We start from the raw sequence: 20,635 nt of genomic DNA, 5'->3' as shown, positions 1-20,635 counted from the left end.
GTGAATGAGTGTTGAAGACCGTTTGGATGAAGATTGAAAAGAAATGCAGGTAGTGTTTCTGATGGAAATGATCTATCAGATTATTAGTAACACAGGTGAGACAATCTTGATAGAAATGAGCATTCTGTAGAAACCACTGGGGGTAGGTAGAGAATATGATTGATTTTCTTGAATCTGGCATGGAGACAACTTTGTAGGTAGTATCCTGAGTTTGAGTCACAGTTAAAAGTCTTAACAACTGTGTCACCATGAAAACATCTCTGAATCGCTCTTAACCTCAATTTACTATCTTTAAAGTGAGAGTGATAATAGCTACCTTTCAGGGTGATTGGAGAAACTGACCTATATAAAGTATAATAACTTTTTTAGGCTGTGAAGCTCAATAAAAATTTCAGATTCCTATATTAGATAGATAGATAGACAGACAGAGACATCTCTCTACTATTTAAGAAACTGTCTTCCAAAACTGATGAATTGGTGAACTCTTGGCTTTCCTTAGCGAAAGCCTCACCTCTCAGAAAAAGCATGAAGACTGCTTCTTCAGCCTAAATTTGACAGCTACAGAAAAACAGTTGGTGCTGTGGAAGGGAAGGGAACTCCAAGAACTAGTGGTGATGACTGGACAGAGCCAGCCAAGCTCCTTAGCCTGCGATAGGAGAAGTCAGATAGTTCAGAGTGGTTGTTCTGAAGCTTGCAGGCTAATGAGAGATACAATTTGAAAGAGATGAAAGAGTTTAAAAAGTTAGAATTCTGGAATTCCTTGTCAGTCCAGTGCTTAGGAGTCTGAGCATTCCCTACCAAGGGCCCAGGTTTAGTCCGTGGCCAGGGAACTAACATCTTGGAAACCACGTTGTACAGCCAAAAAAATAGTTAGAATTCTGAACCAAATACTGAAGGGGAAAAATGAGACACTTATAATACTAGTTATTTATGGAGCCATCACAGCAAAGCAAGGCTGTACTGAAGGCCCAGTGCTCATTTTCCCTGTTAACTTTCACTACATTCTTACTAGGCACCATTGAATGAGCTTAGTTTTAAAGTGTCCATATGCAGAAAGTGCAAAGAATTTTCATGAACTTTCAGACAAACTCCCAGAGGGTTGTATTATTAGTCATACCTTTGGGGATTTCCTGGGAAAGAAAGCTAGAGTTATTTGAAGGCAGATAGATTTACTAAAACTAAGTCCTAAACTTTTAAATCAATTTTATGAAGTCACTTACTATACCTTTCTGAATAATGTAAAAAAGAGAATGAGCTAGATAAATAGTACTACTGGGGGTTGGTAAGCTGCCTTGCAGCAAAGTATGTAGTGTTTTCTGACAAGGCTTTGTCTTCGGCATTGAACTTTTTAGTGAATCGTTGACTTGGGTGAAAACACAGACAATATTCTATAATGTTTGCAGCTGGCATAGAACTGGAAAAGACTGTTGAACATATAGGATGCCACCATCAAGATTTCCAAGGTAACGCAACAAGCCACAGTCAGAGGAAATTTAACAATAAGAAATGTAAATCCTTTCTCTGGTAGTGAAAAGGAAATTGCAGATACACAGGCTGAGGGGGACCCCAAAACTAAGATCATGGTATCTAGTCCCATACTTCATGGCAAATAGATGGGGAAACAATGGAAACAGTGAGAGACTTTTATTTTCTTGGGCTCCAAAATCACTGCAGATGGTGACTGCAGCCATGAAATTAAAAAATGCTTGCTCCTTGGAAGAAAGACTATGACAAACCTAGACAGCATATTAAGACGCAGAGACATCACATTGCTGCAAAGGTCCATCTAGTCAAAGCTATGATTTCTCCAGTAGTCATGTATGGATGGAGAGTTGGACAGGAAATCAGTCCTGAATAGTCACTGGAAGGACTGATGCTGAAGCTGAAACCCCAATACTTTGGCTACCTGATGCAAAGAGCCATCTCATTGGAAAAAACCCTGATGCTAGGAGATTGAAGGCAGGAGGAGAAGACAGAGACAGAGGATGAGATGGTTGGATGGCATCACCAATGGCACATGAGTTTGAACAAACTCCGGGAGATAGTGAAGGACACAGAAGCCTGGCATGCTGCAGTCCATGGGGTCGCAAAGAGTCAGACATGACTGAGAGACTCAACAACAACAACACCCTAAGCATTCTAATCAACAGTGTTAAGAACCACCCAGTTTTGAGCTCAGTGCCTGGCACTTACTAGTTGCTCAAAAATGTTTGCTGAATGAATGAACAGATAGGGTGATGCAACTTTTTAAAAAAGTTTCTTAAATTTTCAGTTCAGTCAGTTCAGTTCAGTCACTCAGTCATATCCAACTCTTTGCAACCCCATGGACTATAGCACACCAGTCCTCCCTGTCTGTCACCAACTTCTGGAGCTTGCTCAAACTCATGTCCATCACGTTGGTGATGCCATCCAACCATCTCATCCTCTGTCATCCCCTTCTTCTCCTGCCTTCAATCTTTCCCAGCATCAGGATCTTTTCCAATTGGTCAGTTCCTTGCATCCGGAGAAGGCAGTGGCACCCTACTCCAGTACTCTTGCCTGAAGAATCCCATGGACGGAGGAGCCTGGTAGGCTGCAGTCCATGGGGTCACTAAAAGTCGGACACGACTGAGTGACTTCACTTTCACTCTTTACTTTCATGCATTGGAGAAGGAAATGGCAACCCACTCCAGTGTGCTTGCCTGGAGAATCCCAGGGACGGGGGAGCCTGATGGGCTGCCATCTATGGGGTCGCACAGAGTCGGACACGACTGAAGCAACTTAGCAGCAGCAGCAGCAGCAGTTCTTTGCATCAGGTGGCCAAATTATCGGAGTTTCAGCTTCAGCATCAGGCCTTCCAATGAATATTCAGGACTGATTTCCTTTAGGATGGGCTGGTTTGATCTCCCTGCCTTCCAAGGGACTCTTAAGAGTCTTCTCCAACACCACAATTTAAAAATATCAATTCTTCAGCAGTCAGCTTTCTTTATACTCCAACTCTCACATCCATACATGACTACTGGAAAAACCACAGCTTTGACTAGACGGACCTTCGTTGGCAAAGTAATGTCTCTCCTTTTTAATATGCCGTCTAGGTTTGTCATAGCTTTTCTTCCGAGGAGCAGGCATCTTTTAATTTCATGGCTGCAGTCACCATCTGCAGTGATTTTGGAGCCCAAGCAAACAAAGTCTCTCACTGTTTCCATTGTTTCCCCATCCATTTGCCATGAAGTGATAGGACCAGGTGACATCTTAGTTTTCTGAATGTTGAGCGTTAAGCCAGCTTTTTCACTCTCCTCTTTCACTTTCATCAAGAGGCTCTTTAGTTCTTCTTCACTTTCTGCTGTATGGGTGGTGTCATCTGCATATCTGAGGTTATTGATATTTCTCCCGGCAATCTTGATTACAGCTTGTGCTTCATCCAGCCTGGCATTTGGCATGATATACTCTGCATACAAGTTAAATAAGTAGGGTGACAATATATAACCTTGATGTACTTCTTTCCCAATTTGGAATAAGTCTGTTGTTCCATGTACAGTTCTAACTGTTGCTTCTTGACCTGCGTACAGATTTCTCAGGAGGCAGATAAGGTGGTCTGGTATTCCCATCTCTCTCAGAATTTTCCACAGTTTGTTGTGATCCACACAGTCAAAGGCTTTGGCATAGTAAATAAAGCAGAAGTTGATGTTTTTCTGGAACTCTCTTGCTTTTTCAATGATCCAATGGATGTTGGCAATTTGTTTGTTTGTTTGTTTTTTGAGAATAATATATTTATTTATTTATTTGGCAATTTGTTTCACATATGATATTATACGTGTTTCAATGCCATTCTCCCAAATCATTCCACCCTCACCCTCTCCCACAGAGTCCAAAAGACTATTCTATACATCTGTGTCTCTATTGCTCTCGCATACAGGGTTATCGTTACCATCTTTCTAAATTCCATATATATGCATTAGTATGGTGTTTTTCTTTCTGACGTACTTTCTGGCTTACTTCACTCTGTATAATAGAGTGGTTCCTCTGCCTTTTCTAAATCCAGCTTGAACATCTGGAAGTTCACGGTTCACATACTGTTGAAGCCTGGCTTGGAGAATTTTGAGCATTACTTTGCTAGTGTGTGAGATGCGTACAATTGTGCAGTAGTTTGAACTTTCTTTGGCATTGCCTTTCTTTGGGATTGGAATGAAAATTGACCTTTTCCAGTCCTGTGGCCACTGCTGAGTTTTCCAAATTTGCTGGCATGTTGAATGCAGCACTTTCACAGCATCATCTTTTAGAATTTGAAATAGCTCAACTGGAATTGCATCACCTCCACCAGCTTTGTTCGTAGTGATGCTTCCTAAAGCCCACTTGACTTCACATTCCAGGATGTCTGGCTCTAGGTGAGTGATCACACCATCGTGGTTATCTGGGTCATGAAGATATTTTTTGTATAGATCTTCTGTGTATTCTTGCCACCTCTTTTTAATATCTTCTGCTTCTATTTGGTCCATACAATTTCTGTCCTTTATTGTGGCTATCTTTACATGAAGTATTCCCTTGGTAAAACTAATTTTCTTGAAGAGATCTCTGGTTTTTCCCATTCTATTGTTTTCCTCTATTAACTGTACATTAATATGTACATGTGACCAGATTTGTGGAACCTGGATTCTTAATTATCCAGCCACATCTAGCATACTCTGTCTGGTTGTGAGCACATTTCATAGGGACATTGTCAAGTCAGAGATTACTTTGAAGAGAGTCACTAAACTGGCACCTTTCTGAGCTCTGTTTTTTTTGTTTTTTTGTTTTTTTTTTTTAATACCACATCACAAGTCAAAAAGGTAAAGGAACTGGAGAAATCAAGGAGCCAAACAGAAGACATGAGAGAGATGAAAGTTGCCTTAAAAATATTTGAAGAATATCACTTCGATTGGGGATATGATTAAATCTGTCTATAGTCCTGAAGAGTAAAATTAGGCCACACTGGTGGAAGGCAGAGGAAACAGATATTGGCTCTGAATTAGGAAAATCTTGGGGAGTACTCCAAAAGTGAAATGGGTTTTTCTGCAAAGTAATGAGTTCTTTGTTACTGGAAATGTGCTGGTAGAGGCTACATTTTTTATTGAAGGGATTTGTGGAGTGAGATATTAAGCTGGATGACTTATAATGCTAATATTCTGTGCCTCTGCTAAGGCTAGAGAGAGTTCCATGGGCATCAAAATTGCTTTGTAATTTTCTCCTCTAAGGTGACCTTGGGATTCTGTGCACACTCCCAACTGTCTCCTCTAAGGTGACCTTGGGAGTCTGTGCACACTTACAACTTTCTCCCCTACCGGGTAGTTGTGTAGTGATGCCTCATAACTTATCCAAGCATAGAGCCCTCTGCAGAAGTTCATTATACTTGCTGCGCTTCCGTTCGCTGGATGGTTTCTTTGCTCCGTGTGTATTCTGTAAACTTTACATTGGTTGAAACTGCTATGAAAAAAATTTCCAAACACACATACTGCATTTATCACACCTGGGAGTCACCCACAGTACTTTCAGGAAAAGCAATTTGATGGGTTTCCTTTTATATGTATTTCCAAAGCACTAAAGTTACAAAGATCCAGCGTATAGGGCATAAAGACAAATGAGTCAAGGCAAACAAGAACATCCATCACAAGAGACATTAATGGCAAGAAGGCTCTTTTAATATACAATTATTTAAGAAGAAGAGGAAAGGTTGACAGCAGCGGCTTTCATCATATCTTTAAAAGTGCCAAAGAGCAAAGCCATTTGCCAAGCAAAGCAGAAGGCCCCAGACTACCTTGCCGAGTTTGCTGCCTGGGCAGGCCACGTCACTCTGAACTCCTTAGCCCAAGCAGACAAAATATTATCATTTCCAGTTCTTTAAAGCTGGCGTCCTGCTTCATAGCCTTGACATTCAACACATCATAATATTTTTGACTACCCTGTCCACCCACTTTTCAAAAAGCACCTTTTGAAAATTCTTTCTCAAGTTGATAGCAATATTTCACATCTTCATTGCTTGCGCTTGCTGCTTCATCTCCTACCAGTCACTGCGATGGCATTTAATCAGGCTAGGTTATGTGGTTCCTCTATCAGGCTAGTACCCAGACATGGAAATGTAGCCATAAAATCAGGCTCCAGATTCTCAAGTACACGCAGACACTAAGTTTAGAAGGGAAGGATTTATATAAGTAAACCAGTAGAAACTGCTCTTTCTTTGAAAGACTGTGGGTTTTAAAAAGTCAGAGTAAACACAAGAATACTCTATTTTATCTATTTTTCATTCAACAAACAGTTGTATTTGCTGTTCTCAGATGCTGTGGTGTATGGGAAAATTAGTAAGAAAAAGACTCCTTGTCCCAAGATCTTATGCTCTAGTAGAGAAGATAAGAAATAAACAAATATACCAGTACCTACATGTGTATAGCAGCTTATAGTTTTGCATTTTCTTATTTGACCACCACTGAACAGAAAGTGAAGTAGGAAAGACAACTTTTATTAACTCCTTTTAATAGTTTTAAAACTGGACTCTCCAGGCCCAGGGTAACACAGGCATTAAAGCATCTGAGTTTTGGCTGGAAAAGTACACCTAGCAAAGCACTGAGCAAGTGCTAAGGGAATATGCTGCTGCTGCTGAGTCGCTTCAGTCGTGTCCGACTCTGTGCGACCCCATAGACGGCAGCCCAGCAGGCTCCCCCGTCCCTGGGATTCTCCAGGCAAGAACACTGCAGTGGGTTGCCATTTCCTTCTCCAGTGCATGAAAGTGAAAAGTGAAAGTGAAGTCACTCAGTTGTGTCCGACTCTTCGCGATCCCATGGACTGCAGCCTACCAGGCTCCTCTGTCCGTGGGATTTTCCAGGCAAGAGTACCGGAGTGGGGTGCCATTGCCTTCTCCAAAGGGAATAGGAATGAGGCAGATAACTACCAGTCATGAGGAAGATGGAATACTAGAGGGAGTCAGGTGCATTTGAGCTGGATCTTGGCTTTCGATTTGTAGCAGTGATGGAGCAGGAAGGAGAGGGATGGAGAAGAGAACACTCAGCACAGAAAGAAAAGGATGAGAGAGGCTGGAGAAAGCTAGAGAGGCGTGAAAACCAGTTGTTAAAACAGGTTGTCTAGCTTGGCAGTGATCAGCAGAACGGAAGGTGGCTAGAAGGTTAGGTCAGTCCTGGGATAAGTTACACATTAATTGGGAACCACTAGGGAGCTAGTGAAGGATTCCATTGGCTCGCTTGTGTATTGCACTGAGAAGGCAATCGTTTGATCAGAACAGTCGTGTAGGCATCTCAAGCTGTCCGTCCAGAAAACCTGCACAGGAAAAGACCCTGAGCAGGAAGATGAGTCAGGAATCTGGCAGAGAAACCCAGAGATGGAACAGCATAGAGACAGAAATGTGTTTGAAGACCTGCAGCCTTTCGTTCTAATCAGATGGGTTCTTGGTGCTCATCCTGAGAGAGAAGCAGGTTGAAATCACCAGGCGAACTTGTTTCCATGAGAAACAAGCAGAACAGAATGTGCCTTAGCTGAAGAAGCAGAGCTGTCCCCAGTGACGGCTGTTTTCCTGAGTGCAGTGCTCCCTGGGGTGCTGAGGGGCAGGGGTGGGATGGAGCCTAAAGAAGACTGCTCCTTCCAGCTGCCGGGCCTGACTTTTCATTCCTTCTGGAGGTGAAGTGATGTCCTGCTGGGTGACTAGTATTCTCCCCTCTGTTCTGCTCCCCTATGTGGTGAGGAGGGGGCTAAGATTGGGTGAGCTGAGCACTGGTGAGGGGGACAGACAGAGAATATGGGAGCTGGGTCTGTTCTCTCCCTTCTGATGGTGCTGCTTCTGAAGAAGCTCAGGGAGTGTCCTAGGCCGCGGACTCCTGGCTTGTTGAGTCTGCCTCTAGGCTCAGTATGACTGGTGGGGAAATGTGTTTTCTGAGCAGGTGCCTGCCGACCCTCTGGGTAATGTTACTGCTCTGAAGCTAAAATAAGTATAGAAGCACTGAAGTAAGGAACTTGCAATAAAAAAGAAAAATGAAAGCCATAAGCAAAATGAGAATTATTGGATCAAGTGTGAACAGTAGTAAATGTCAAAGCCTTTGATAATTTTTCTGCTAACAGACCTTGCAAAGATGGAAGTTTCCATAATTCTTTTCCTTTTTTTCCTCCCCTGTTGCTCTTGTCGCAAGACCTGGGAGCGGGAGGAACCTATTTCAGTGTTGCAGTGCAATGCAAAGCAAGGCAGAAGTGTGGAACGCCCTTAAATGACAGCGTGATCACAATAGCAGGTTCGGCTGTCTGCAGTAGATGTTAAATTGCCACTCGCTAAACTTTTCAATTTATATGTGAAAAGCTTTCAATGCAGTCATCTAATTATTCATTGAAACTTCATATTCACAACATTTAATGAGCACCTGTTAGGTGGAAATTACTCCATTAGGTAGTATTTATAAAACTAAACTTAACGATTCAGTTATGAAAATAAATCATGACCCACATGGCCTGGAAGGCCTGCTAAAAGCAGGCAAGAGGTCCACTAAAATATGTCTCCTTTGAATTCCACCAGAAATCTCAGCTGGGGGAGAAAAACCACGAGTATTTGTTTTAAGCTACTCTATGTATCCTCTTAAACTGTTAATATGAGGAACAGAGGTTGTGGCCGAAAGGAAAATAAGGAGATCCTGAGTGTGTGTATGTGTCTGTGACTGGGTTGAGGTCTGGTGGTCTGAGTAGTGTTTTCATTGGCCTGTAAAAATGCTGGGGATTTACAAAACTATTTCAAAAGTAAAGGAATGGAGGTTTTAAAATATTGAATTAGTGCATAAGTTTGGGCTCAATTTCCCCCCTCTTCTGTGTATTTTATGCCTCAAATTTCAAGCCATGCCGTTACTATTATAAATTCTCAACAATATTTTTAAAAGGGGGTAAAAATACTGTTATATCCTGTATTTAAAATACCTCAAAAATGTCTGCTGCTGCTGCTGCTAAGTCGCATCAGTCGTGTCCGACTCTGTGCGACCCTGTAGATGGAAGCCCACCAGGCTCCTCTGTCCCTGGGATTCTCCAGGCAAGAATACTGGAGTGGGTTGCCATTTCTTTCTCCAATGCATGAAAGGAAAAGGGAAAGTGAAGTCGCTCGGCTGTGTCTGACTCTTAGTGACCCCATGGACTGCAGCCCACCAGGCTCCTCCATCCATGGGATTCTCCAGGCAAGAGTACTGGAGTGGGGTGCCATTTCCTTCTCCAATGCATGCATGCTAAGTTGTTTCAGTCGTGTCCAACTCTGTGTGACCCCATAGACGGCAGCCCACCAGGCTCCTCTGTCCCTGGGATTCTCCATGCAAGAATGTCTACCCACGTCTTATTTTCTTTCTCCTCATTCCACATTTAAGTCTTACCAATACTTTGCTTCAGGAAGCATAGTGTTGTCCTATAGTCATAGAAAGGGCTTCTAGGCAGTCTGTCCTGCCAGGTCTCACCAATCCTTCTCTCTCAGTAAGCAAGTGGTGGTGGTCCCATGGGCACGAGGGAAGATCTCCTGACTCCTCCTGGTTTCTCTCTATACCACGGACCCAGATGCCAACTGCTCCCGCCTCCAGCCATGGTCAAATGGAAAAGCAAATCTAGTCTAGAAGGGTGGGGAAATCGACCTAGAAAGTCGAATGGATTTGGAGGAAGTCTTCAAAAACACCCTTAAATTTCATAGTGGTGATTATTTTCTCTGCAGTACTGCAGCATAAACAGGTTTTCCTGTCTGGGCAGCACCGAGTTGGCATTTACACTTCACAGAAGAGGCACCCGAAGAGAGATGGTCCCAGTTGCTTACTGTGAATCATACACATTGATTGTAGCACACTCTGGGTTTACATGTGGAATTCTTTTTTTTAACTTTTTTGAATTATATAAGTAATGCATAAGTTTCTTGCATAGAAAGATCAGACAATGAAAATGAAGAAAAAAGAAACACATATCACCAAGCACCAGAAATGACCATACAAATATTTTCTTCTAATTTTCTCTGTGTGTATACTATATGTACATACATACATAGTTTTTTTTTTGTTTGTTTGTTTTGGAGCGAACCTATACTGACCCGTAACTTTTTTTCACTCCACATAATACTGAGAATATCTTTTTATGTAAGGCAGTGGCTCTCCCATGGAGTCTTTCTTTTGCATCCATGGATACCTTTGGTTTTCTAACTGAGCATTGTTAAAATTTGAAAATAGGTTTTACTGAGGGATAATACAACAGATTACACCTGATTCAACATCTGCTTACAAAACCCCATCCAAGCCTAGCATTCTTGAGCCATGGAATAAACCACACTCGGCTTTAAATTCTAGTCCCGTCACTTACTATATCCTTGAGCAAGTTACTTCGCTTATCTGAGCTTCACTTTCCTCACCTCTGGTCAATTCCAGTTTCATAGGGTTGCAATGAATAGAATATAAGTGTTTAAAACAACCAGGGGCAGCACCCAGCCCCATAGTAGTGCTCGGGAAACATTGGTGAATTAATGAATTCATGCCCTGAGGAGCTTACTTGGATGTGAGTTGACTTTCAATGTGTCCTGCTTGTTCAGTGTACTCATCATGAACTGAAATTATATTGTTTGTTTTCACACTTACTACTTACCATCTCTTTTCATGAGCACAAAACATCCCAGCAACAGTGGGTGGCCAGTGCATACAAAATATTGAACATTTATGGTTCTGACTCGCTTGCGTCTTTCCGATGACCTGGCCTTGTCACTGTCACCTGGAGGCTGTTCGGCACAGAGTCAGCCCTCTCGTCATTCACTGGTCCGTGCTTGGTTCCAGCCGTCCTCCGTTACCTGAAGAACGACGGGAGGATTCACCTGGTGGTTTTCAACAACCTGCAGCTGGCTGACGGCAGGAGGCACAGGCTGCTGCTGAGACTGACCAACCTCCACCGGGGGGCTGGCTCCGTGGAGCTGTTCCTGGACTGCACCCGCGTGGACTCCATCCACAACCTCCCCAGAGCCTTTTCCGGCCTCGCCCAGAGTCCCGAGGCTGTGGAACTGAGGACTTTCCAGAGGAAGGCACACGTAAGAACCCACAGACCATTTTCCAAAGTGGAAAGATGGTTTCTGAGAATGCAGACGAGTGGGCTGAGGTCAAGAATGGGTCTAATTCTGACTGCATATTAGAATCACTTACTGCACTTAAAAACCAACTGCTAGATGGCCCACACTCCAGACAAATCAGTCTGTGGAGGTGGTGCCTCGGCATCAGTGGTTTTAAAAATACTGATTCTAATGTGAAGTCAAAATTCAGAGCTACTCCTTTAGATAAGTGGAGACTTTGGGCATATAATTATAAAGTAGAAAAGGAATAGCAAAAACTTTTAAACTATCTTAGGGCAGTAAGATGATCTATTTTTAATCTTTCATAAAATTATAATTTTTTAATAGAAGTAAAAAAGAATGATTGGAACTTGCCAAGCACCAGGAACAACATTCTTCCATAGGTCTTACTAGAGCATCTCTAACAAGAAGAACCTTACTGCCAACTTACTTCCATGAGGCCTTACATATCACATCACTTCTGTCTTCTGTTTTATGCCACGTTGATGGTATTTTTTACAGTACATCATTGCACCTACTGTAGAAATTGCCACCTATATTTCTTCTATAATTTTTTTAAAAAACAAAATATAATTTTGTTATTTATAGGAAATACTCCATTTCCTATAAATAATTAGTATTCTTTGCCTTTTCTAATTATTACTATAACTGGTCATAGTTCCTGAATTTCATCTGATATGGAAGTCCATACTAAAATCAATAACCATGTTCACCCACTGTGGCCCATATTGTTGTTGTCTTATTTATCACAATCACAATTTTCCATTTCTGTTTCGTTACTTCATTATATGTGCTTTAATTTATATATGCTTGTATTGTGTTGGCCAAAAAGTTGATTTGCGTTTTTCTGCACAATGTTATGGGAAAAATCTGAACGAGCTTTTTGGCCAACCCAGTACCAAGGTGTTCTGAGCCCTTTGTACAAAGAAGCAGGTTATAAACAGCAATTTCGGTTATAACTAGGAATGCTGAGAAACTTTAGATACTGATATAAAAACTGTGAATCAGATACTAGAATTTGTGCTTAAAATATGGAGAGCATTTTCAAGCAGAAATTTCAAGACTAAAATCTAGGTTTGGAGAGAGAAAAGATATATATATATAGTATATATATATAGTATAGATTTATAGAAAGAGAAAAAAATTAATGGAAAGATATGCTAAATTTTATTTCTGAATCCCCAAAGTAGCCCAGATAGAATGACAGTCAGAAATTATGTCTCTATTTCAGCAATTACTATCCACCACCAAATAAGTCAATTTCTAAAAGCAAAGGTCATCAGAAGTGGATGGAATTTTTTGGATTTTTTTCCCCCCCAAATTCTACTTCCTTAGATTGTCAGCAAGGACCACAATGCTCTGTCTTCATATTCATCTTCTCATTTACTCAGTCAGTCAGTCAATATGCACATTCTAGGCATTAGGTATCTCATAGCTGGCAAAATAGTCATGGCCTCCATAGAGCTTATGGTCTGGTTCCAACACAATATCTGTTACATAAAACGTGTTGCACACATCTTAACTAAATTGAAAAGCAGAGTGCCTCTGAAAATCCTCAGCACACTCATGTCTAAAATAAGGATGAAGACCTTACATCAGCAGTTAACATAAACGTTTTCTATCATCTGTGTATAAAATAATGGGTACAAGTAAAAGCTACAAAATTAAGGGGTGAGAATAGTAACTTGATGACCAACAATGAATGACTGTTATCATCCAGTAATATGAAAATACATGAAAATGTACAACAATATACATCATAGAATATACTGTGTATTCTTTCTCATAATACAAGGAAACCAGAGACTTTGCTAAAACCTGGAGCCAAGACATCCTAAAAATAATAGGGTTTAAAATTGGGATCAATGTCTTATTCATTGCAGTCTAAACTCCATAAACAGACAATTCTTAAGAGGCTCCTACCACAAAAGAACTTGTTTACCGTGAAGGAAAAGGGCCTTTTCTTTTCTCCAAGTCGCCTTGATGAACTCTCATCAAGACCACACTGGATGCCAGCACTCTCCTAAGCTGCTGGCTGCTTCCATATTTGCTTCAGTCAGAAGGGCAGGGCTCGCGAGCTTCAGGAAAAAATGCAAACCCACAAAATTATGTAAGATGTCAGAGTCCAAGTATTCAGGCCTACTGTGTTATGAAAATTGTGTGAGTCTGCATGCCCACTGGCTTTTGAATGGCACCACCAATGTGTGGTATGAATCCAATTTCTTCCAGGACTCTTTGGAAGAGCTGAAACTGGTGGTGAGAGGCTCGCTGATCCAGGTGGCCAGCCTGCAAGACTGCTTCCTGCAGCAGAGTGAGCCACTGGCCACCACAAACACAGGTGTGTGTTCTCAGGCCATTTGCTCACCTCCATCAATAAACCCCCAGGCCTGTGATGGGCTGGGTCCTATCCCTGCAGGGTGGGCTGTCAGCAGGGCAGTCCTATAGGATGTGTCTACAGAAATCAGGCTTTTGTGCCAAAGTGCAGGGCAAGAGGTATCTTCGTCGCACTTGTGTTTGTATAACTCATAAGAATTTGGACTAACTAGAGCTGTGGCATCATTATCATTATTTTTTAGGCGAATTAGATGAATTTTACCCCATGTTAGATTCTCATACCCTGAGTTTTTCATCATGATAATTCTCTGGGAAATCATTTGTTTTTGAGTCACTGTAGAAATAGCTGTCACTTTCTGACGCTCCTTTCCTTCCGCTGTTCCTACAGGAGACTTTAATCGGCAGTTCTTGGGGCAGATGTCACAACTAAACCAACTACTGGGAGAGGTGAAGGATCTTCTGAGACAGCAGGTAACAAGCTGGATGGACCATCAGAAAAGCCCTGTAACAGAGACGCTGTCTGTTGGAGCTGATAGCGCTGCAGGCCTGCAGAGTCAGGGAAGGGCCTAGAGCCAGACCTCAGGTGGCCCCATGCAGCCTGCCGCCCTGGGGCTCTGCTGGAAGGGCTCTGAAACTAGGGGGCCGTCGGATGGTAAACATAGCTGGGCTCCAGGCAGAATGGGGCTCCAGGCCGAATGGGAGCCACCCAGGGCCGTGTTAACATTCCTTTAGGCTCTGTTTCATAGTTGGCCACTCACGGATTCTTTCATTCCTGGATTATACATCAGGTACTCCTTTTCCATCTTTTTTTTTTTTCCCCTTCCCATTTCTAAAGGTCAAGGAAACAACATTTTTGCGAAACACCATAGCCGAATGCCAGGCTTGCGGTAAGTGCTTTTCTAGTAACTGGCACGCTTCTGAGTTGGACCAGCAAGTGCGGACTGCGAAGGGCCTCGGTGGGTGGGGGGGCTCCGCAGGCTGCGGTCTGTGGAGGTTTGGCACCGAGGTGGAGGGAAGGGAAAAGAAACTCACCGGGAAGCTGAACCACATCCTGTATCAGCTCTATTTTCTTGGTGGTTTGGAAACCTGTGGATGATGGTTTTTGTCTAGGTCCTCTGAGCTTTCAGTCTCCCACCCCCAACACCCTGATACCCGTGGTGCCCGCGGCATCCCCAACACCCCCAGTGCGCCGCTGTGATTCCAACCCGTGTTTCCGCGGCGTGCGATGCACCGACACCAGAGACGGCTTTCAATGCGGACCCTGCCCCGAGGGCTACACAGGAAATGGGATCGCCTGTTCCGACGTCGATGAGGTGAACAGTCAGCCAGACAGAGGGGCCTCCCTCGGTATCGCATACAGCCTACGGCTTATGGGAAGAGAGGCCAGGTCGATAACCGAGGGCTGACTTGGGTTGACCTCCAGGCCACATAAAAACGACTCCCTCGGGAATCTTCAGAGACCCATGGGTGGTGGGGAGGCGGAGGTGCGACCTACGGTTGTGGCCGCCTTCATTGTACCTCCTGTCTGGGCTTCCCGCCGCGGCGGTCCCTGTTGCTGCAATGCTGAGATTTCAGCCTTCGACTCTACCGCTGATTCTCATAAGCAGTCTCTGGCACTACTGTGATTTTATTGTACACGTATGAATGTGGAAAGGGAACGATCTGCATCAGGGTATATTTTAGGGGTTGCAACTGATTTCTTAAGGCTTCCAGGAGTGAGAGGAATCTCAAACCAACAAGATCTTTTGAGGAGGCCCCATAATCTCTGAGTAACCAAATGTGCCCAGAGACCGAGCCAGAAAGACATATAGGGCAAATACAGGCTGTTTGGCCAACTGCCAAAGCCTCTGACAGAGACTGTTTCAAGACAATAGTTATCCAATCACTGGTCCAGTCTCGAGGAAGGCAGTGTTCATAGTGGGTGGCAAGGCTGCCCCCAGCATCTGCCTTTGTCTTTCCATCAGATGGTAAAGAATCTACCGGCAATGCAGGAGACCGGGATTCAATCCCCCGGTCAGGAAGATCCCCTGGGCAAGGGAATGGCCACCCACTCCAGTATTCTTGCCTGGAGAACCCCATGGACAGAGGAGCCCGGCAGATTATAGTCCATGGGGTTGCAAAGAGTCAGTCACAACTGAGCAACTAACACTTTCACACTTTCAGGCCAGAGGAAGCCTGGAAGGAGCTTAGCTTACATGCATCCTACAGACTTGTGGTAGCCGATTACCACCCCAGGTAGTAAGCAATCAAGACGATCTCTAGTCATCCCTCCTTTGGAAGAGCATCTGCACATGTTTCCCAGAACTGCATGTGGTTCTTATCTGTGAACTGGAATTTTCCTTCTTTTGAAAGGGCAGGAAGTGGTCATGTTTTTTACATTAGTTGAAGTGACTTTAAAAAAAAGAGAAGAATGAATCTCCTAGACTGTGAGAGCCGTGCAGCAGCCATGGGCTCGATGGGGTCCAAAGTCAGGAACAGCCCCTGATGAACCATGTCTTACTGAAGACCAAGCTGCCCTGCCTTGATCTTCTTAGGGTCTTTTTCTTTGAGCAGTTGCTTTAATAATGCCTTTGGACTCCGTGGCCACCTGACAAGTGGTCCAGGAGCACCGTTCTCTCCCAGACATTTTTAAATTCCAAGTTTACAATATCAGGGAGTTTGCCCTGGAAGGTGGACTGGTTAACATTAGGGCCCTTTCCACTCGGCTGTGCTTCATTCTATATTATAGCGAAGCTCACAGCAAGGTAACCTCCAGGCTGTGTGGGTCAGAGATTCTATGAGTCACTATGAAATTGGAAGCCTTTATTGCCTTTGATCATTTCAGCCCCCCCAAAATGGATAGTTAAGTGATTCCATAAGTTTGTGCAAAGAGATGAACAGATATTTGAGCGTGTGTTCTCCCTGTGGCCACAGACTGAATTTTTGTTTCTCTCTAGTGCAAATACCACCCCTGCTATCCTGGCGTGCGCTGTGTAAACCTGGCTCCTGGCTTCAGATGTGATGCCTGCCCGGTGGGCTTCACGGGGCCCCTGCTGCAGGGCGTTGGGATCAATTTCGCCAAGACAAACAAGCAGGTGGGCTGAAGTGGTGGTCTTTTGCTCTTTAATCGCCAACAGGAAACCTTTGGTTGGTTCCTGTCTCTTTCCATTCCACAAGGGTGTGTGGAATGTCCTTAGGCACTATGGGCACGTTAGCAGGTTTTTCCAACTCATTTCTGAATATACGTGTCCATCAAGGCTGGTGAGGAGCAAACTAGTCAACTGGGATCATCGAGTATCTTTAGAAAAGCAGTGAGGGCATTGAGACCGGATGTGTGGCTGGATCTGGGCTTATTTTCTTGGTAGCCATTTGAACGATTAGTGACACAATAACTTAAGAACTGGGGAAACAAATAAAAGCTTTGAAAAATTAGGTCATGTCTATAGAGTCATTGTTGCTGATCAGAAGCTGTTTTAGAGATGAGAGGATTTCAAGAGTAGAAGTAATCCCCTGGGGGAAACCCCCTTTCTTCTTATGTCAGCTGTAAATTGCCATAAAGCTCTTGAGCAGTTTGTGACAGTCTCCATTTATTTCTCGATGTTCTACTACATCCTGGTCATTATTTAACTGACTGACTGTGAAATTCTTTCTGATGTATTCAGCCCTTAAAAATGGTTGGTCTATAAATATATTTTACTACCTTAGGGAAATTATTCGCTTTGAAGAGGACAGAGGTTCATTATTTCCTAGCTGCCTATCAAAGAATTCTAGAGGGCATCATTTTTAGGCTGGAAAAAGGAGCCAAGCTAGACACACAGGGATGGCAAGAAGTCATTAGAGTAATGACCTAAAGCTTTACTTCCTCTTCTGTAAAGACAGAATCGTCAAGGCTAAGCCAAGGGAAACAGACAAGAAGAAATAGAAGGTGCCTTATGTAAGCTAGGAAGGAGCCCTTCCAGAGGATTTCCAGTATGGTAGAAGGAACTCAAGTCGAAGGGAGCCAACTCGCTAACATTTAACAACAAATTTTAATGCATGACCAATATCAAAAGAAATACAAGGAAATGTGCAGGTTCTAGAAACAAAGTGGGAACTCGGAATCAGAGCTGTAGATGGAAGCTGACGCCGCAGCAGCTCATGGGAGGTGGAAGATGGGTATAGGCCCTCCAAGTGGGAAACTGGGGTTCATGCACTATGTGGGTATAGCAGATACTTCTGGAAAGACCTAATACCTCTGAAGAAAGCCAGAAGCCTCAAAGAGCTACCGTCCTCATTACAAGGAGATGAAAAAACTTCCCTAGCCATCCCCCTGCAAATCAACAGGAAGCTCGATGTCAGTTTTGGGACATGGTTGACAGCAAATCATGGTTCCCCACAGCAAATCAAAGCTCTGAGCTTGTACAACATAAAGTTGTGAGCTCTGAATCTGTGTTAGACATAGCATGCAGAAACAAGCCCCAAAATTGACATAAAAACTATAGCCTTAGAGAAGTAAAATCCCCAGGGCCCTGGCTGATATCACTTTATGAAGAGACTCCAAAACTCAGGGCCCGTGGGACACCCTCACGCAAAAGCAAGGCCACTAAGGATATACTCATAAACAAAAATGTAATTTATATAAAGAAGCTACCCTGAGGAGACATGACAAATATAAAGTGAGTTCAGAAGGAGAAAAGGAAAAAATAGATGCCATAGTTAAGGGATAGGGAAATGTTGGAAAAATATATATATAATCAGGTTTTAAAAAATAACCAAGTAAAATTTATTCAGTGAAAAACATAATAACTGACATCAAAAATAAAATAGATGAGCAAAACAGCTAGCAGGGCGTTTATTGTCTAGAAGGTGTGTCTAAGGAAATCATCTGGAATATAGCACAGAGAAAGAAAAATATGGAAAACAGGGATGAGAGGTTAAGGGTCAAAAGAGATTAGGAAAGTCTAATATTTCTTTAAGTGTAGTTACAAAGAAGGAATAGAAGGAACAGGAGCAGATGGGAACTAAGGATTTTTCAGAACTGAGTAAAGATAGGAATCCTTGAGAAGAAGAAGTGCATGAGTCCCAGGCAGAATAAAGCAGAACCTTCCTGAAGTTGTGGAGTAGGCTAGTCATGTTAAGATTCTGAACAACTTTAAATACCAAGGAGTCAACTATCACTTGGAATTAGGTTGAGCCCAGACCAATGCAAACACAGGGAGATGGCCGAAACGGTGCTCTGATGACCAGCCACTCTGAGAGTCCATGTCGTTGCTTCAACCAAAGATGTCAAAACAAAGCAAAATGTATTTGCCTGTCTACTTAAACAGTGCGCCTCTTTCAACTCTTCCACGCTAGGTCTGCGCTGATGTTGATGAGTGTCGAAACGGAGCGTGTGTTCTCAATTCTATCTGTATTAACACTTTGGTAAGTATGTTTCATGGCTCTTGTTACTGAAGCCCAGTTATTAAAACAAGTGTGTGTCTGTAAATCATAACCCCAAGGCAGTAGAGAACATATGGGCATAATAGATTTGATTTGCAAATGAGGATAAAAATTTGTGCTGAGGGGCTTCCCTGGTAGTCCAGTGGTTAAGGCTTGACACTTTCAATGCAGGGGTTACGGGTTCAGTCCATGGTTGAGGAACTAAGATCCCACATGCTGTGCAGCATAGCCACAAAATAAAAAGTTTTGTGCTGAAAGAGTTTTTACTGTAAGAGTAATGGATAAGTAATTTTTTATATAAGAATAACTTTATGATGGAATTCCCTGACAGTCCAGTGGTTAGGACTCTGTGCTTTCAATGTTGAGGACGCAGGTTCAGTCCCTGGTCCAGGAACTAAGATCTTGCAAGCAAGAGTAGCGTGTCCAAAATAATCATTTTCAGAATGCCAAACTTGTTCTTTACCATCTCTCAAAGTTGCAGTGTTGGGCTTTCGGATGAATGTTTATTTAATAAAATATTATCATTCTTATATTTGTTAAATAGGAAGAGCTTCTTAGTTTTGTATTAATAGTTGAGTATTCCAGAATAGGCATTTTACTGGTGACAGTTCCCAAATGGTATTCATTGTTTTCACAGAACTTCTCAAAAGTCATTTGTATTAAATTAAACTGTTTAACACTTAGGGGTCTAAATTTAACTCTTTGGAAAAGGGTTTTATTTCTGGAAGTTCTGTTGACTTTTTCAGGATGATAGATATATCAGAATAGACTGTCAGGAAAGAACTAGTGGCTCCAGCTACCGCTGCCTCTTGCTTCCCTGGTGGTTCAGCAGTAAAAAAAATCCACCTGCCAATGAAGGAGATATGGGTTCAATCCCTGGGACAGAAGATCCCCTGGAGAAGGAAATAGCAACCCACTCCACATACTCTTGCCTCAGAAATCCCATGGACCGAGGAGCCTGGTGGGCTACAGTCCATGGGGTCGCAAAGAGTCGGACAGGACTGCACAACTAAACAACATCACTGCTTCTCACTCACTGTATGTTCCTGGGAAAGATTTTTAATCTCTAGGTTCCTAGTTTCCTTATATGTCAAAGCACTTTATAAATATTGCCATTTACTTTAATCCTTACAACAATCTGTCAGTAGGCACTATCATTATTCCCATTTCACAGCTGAAGGAGCTGAGGCCCAGTAAAGTTAAATAATTAGGCAAAGACCACACATCTCATAAGATGTCCAGTTTGCCTGCAGAACCGTTTTTATTCCTGACACTGCCTGCTAATATACTGGGACTTACTGCTTCTTAGCTTTTTACCAGGAGAGAGCTAGTCTGCAGAGATAGATCTGGGAGACACTGACATGAAGATAATAACTAAAGCCACCCTGGGAGGAGAAAAGTAGGCAGTGGAATTGTCTAGAAAGTAGAACTCTAGAGAACCTCAAAAATGAACAAGTAGGCAAAGGAAGGCGAGCAGAGGAGCAAAGAAAAGCAGAGAACTGACCAAAGGCTGTGGTCCAGTGAGGCTAACAGACCAAGAAATATCACTGGAGGGAATTTCCTGGCAGTCCAGTGGGTAGGTCTCTTCCAGGGCCCGGGTTCAATCCCTGGTTAGGGAACTAAGGTCCCACAAGCCCTGCGGTGCAGGAAAAAAAAAAAAAAAAAGGACCTTCCCTGGTGGTCCAGTGGCTAAGACTCCCTGTTCCCAATGCAGAGGGCCTGGGTGCTATATCTGGTGAGAGAGCCAGCTCCCACGTGGTGCAGCTGAAGATCGTGTATGCCACAGCTAAGACCCCACACAGCCAAACAAATAAATATTTTTAAAAAATCACTGGA

General features: G+C 43.0%; 1 protein-coding gene across 1 annotated transcript in view; it reads left to right on the top strand.

The window, feature by feature from the left end:
- THBS4 (thrombospondin 4) overlaps positions 1-20,635 on the top strand; it is a 53,827-nt gene that overhangs the window by 15,191 nt on the left and 18,001 nt on the right. Inside the window, exons 3-9 of the mRNA XM_018053668.1 lie at positions 10,779-11,026; positions 13,295-13,403; positions 13,788-13,870; positions 14,235-14,286; positions 14,510-14,712; positions 16,336-16,473; positions 18,713-18,781. Coding sequence (XP_017909157.1) covers positions 10,779-11,026; positions 13,295-13,403; positions 13,788-13,870; positions 14,235-14,286; positions 14,510-14,712; positions 16,336-16,473; positions 18,713-18,781 — 902 coding nt within the window. The remainder of the gene's footprint in view (positions 1-10,778; positions 11,027-13,294; positions 13,404-13,787; positions 13,871-14,234; positions 14,287-14,509; positions 14,713-16,335; positions 16,474-18,712; positions 18,782-20,635) is intronic.

The sequence above is a fragment of the Capra hircus genome, chromosome 10 (genome assembly GCF_001704415.2).
Source record: "Capra hircus breed San Clemente chromosome 10, ASM170441v1, whole genome shotgun sequence".
In the NCBI taxonomy this organism is placed as follows: Eukaryota; Metazoa; Chordata; class Mammalia; order Artiodactyla; family Bovidae; genus Capra; species Capra hircus.
This window is presented reverse-complemented; position numbering and strand designations above follow the sequence as displayed.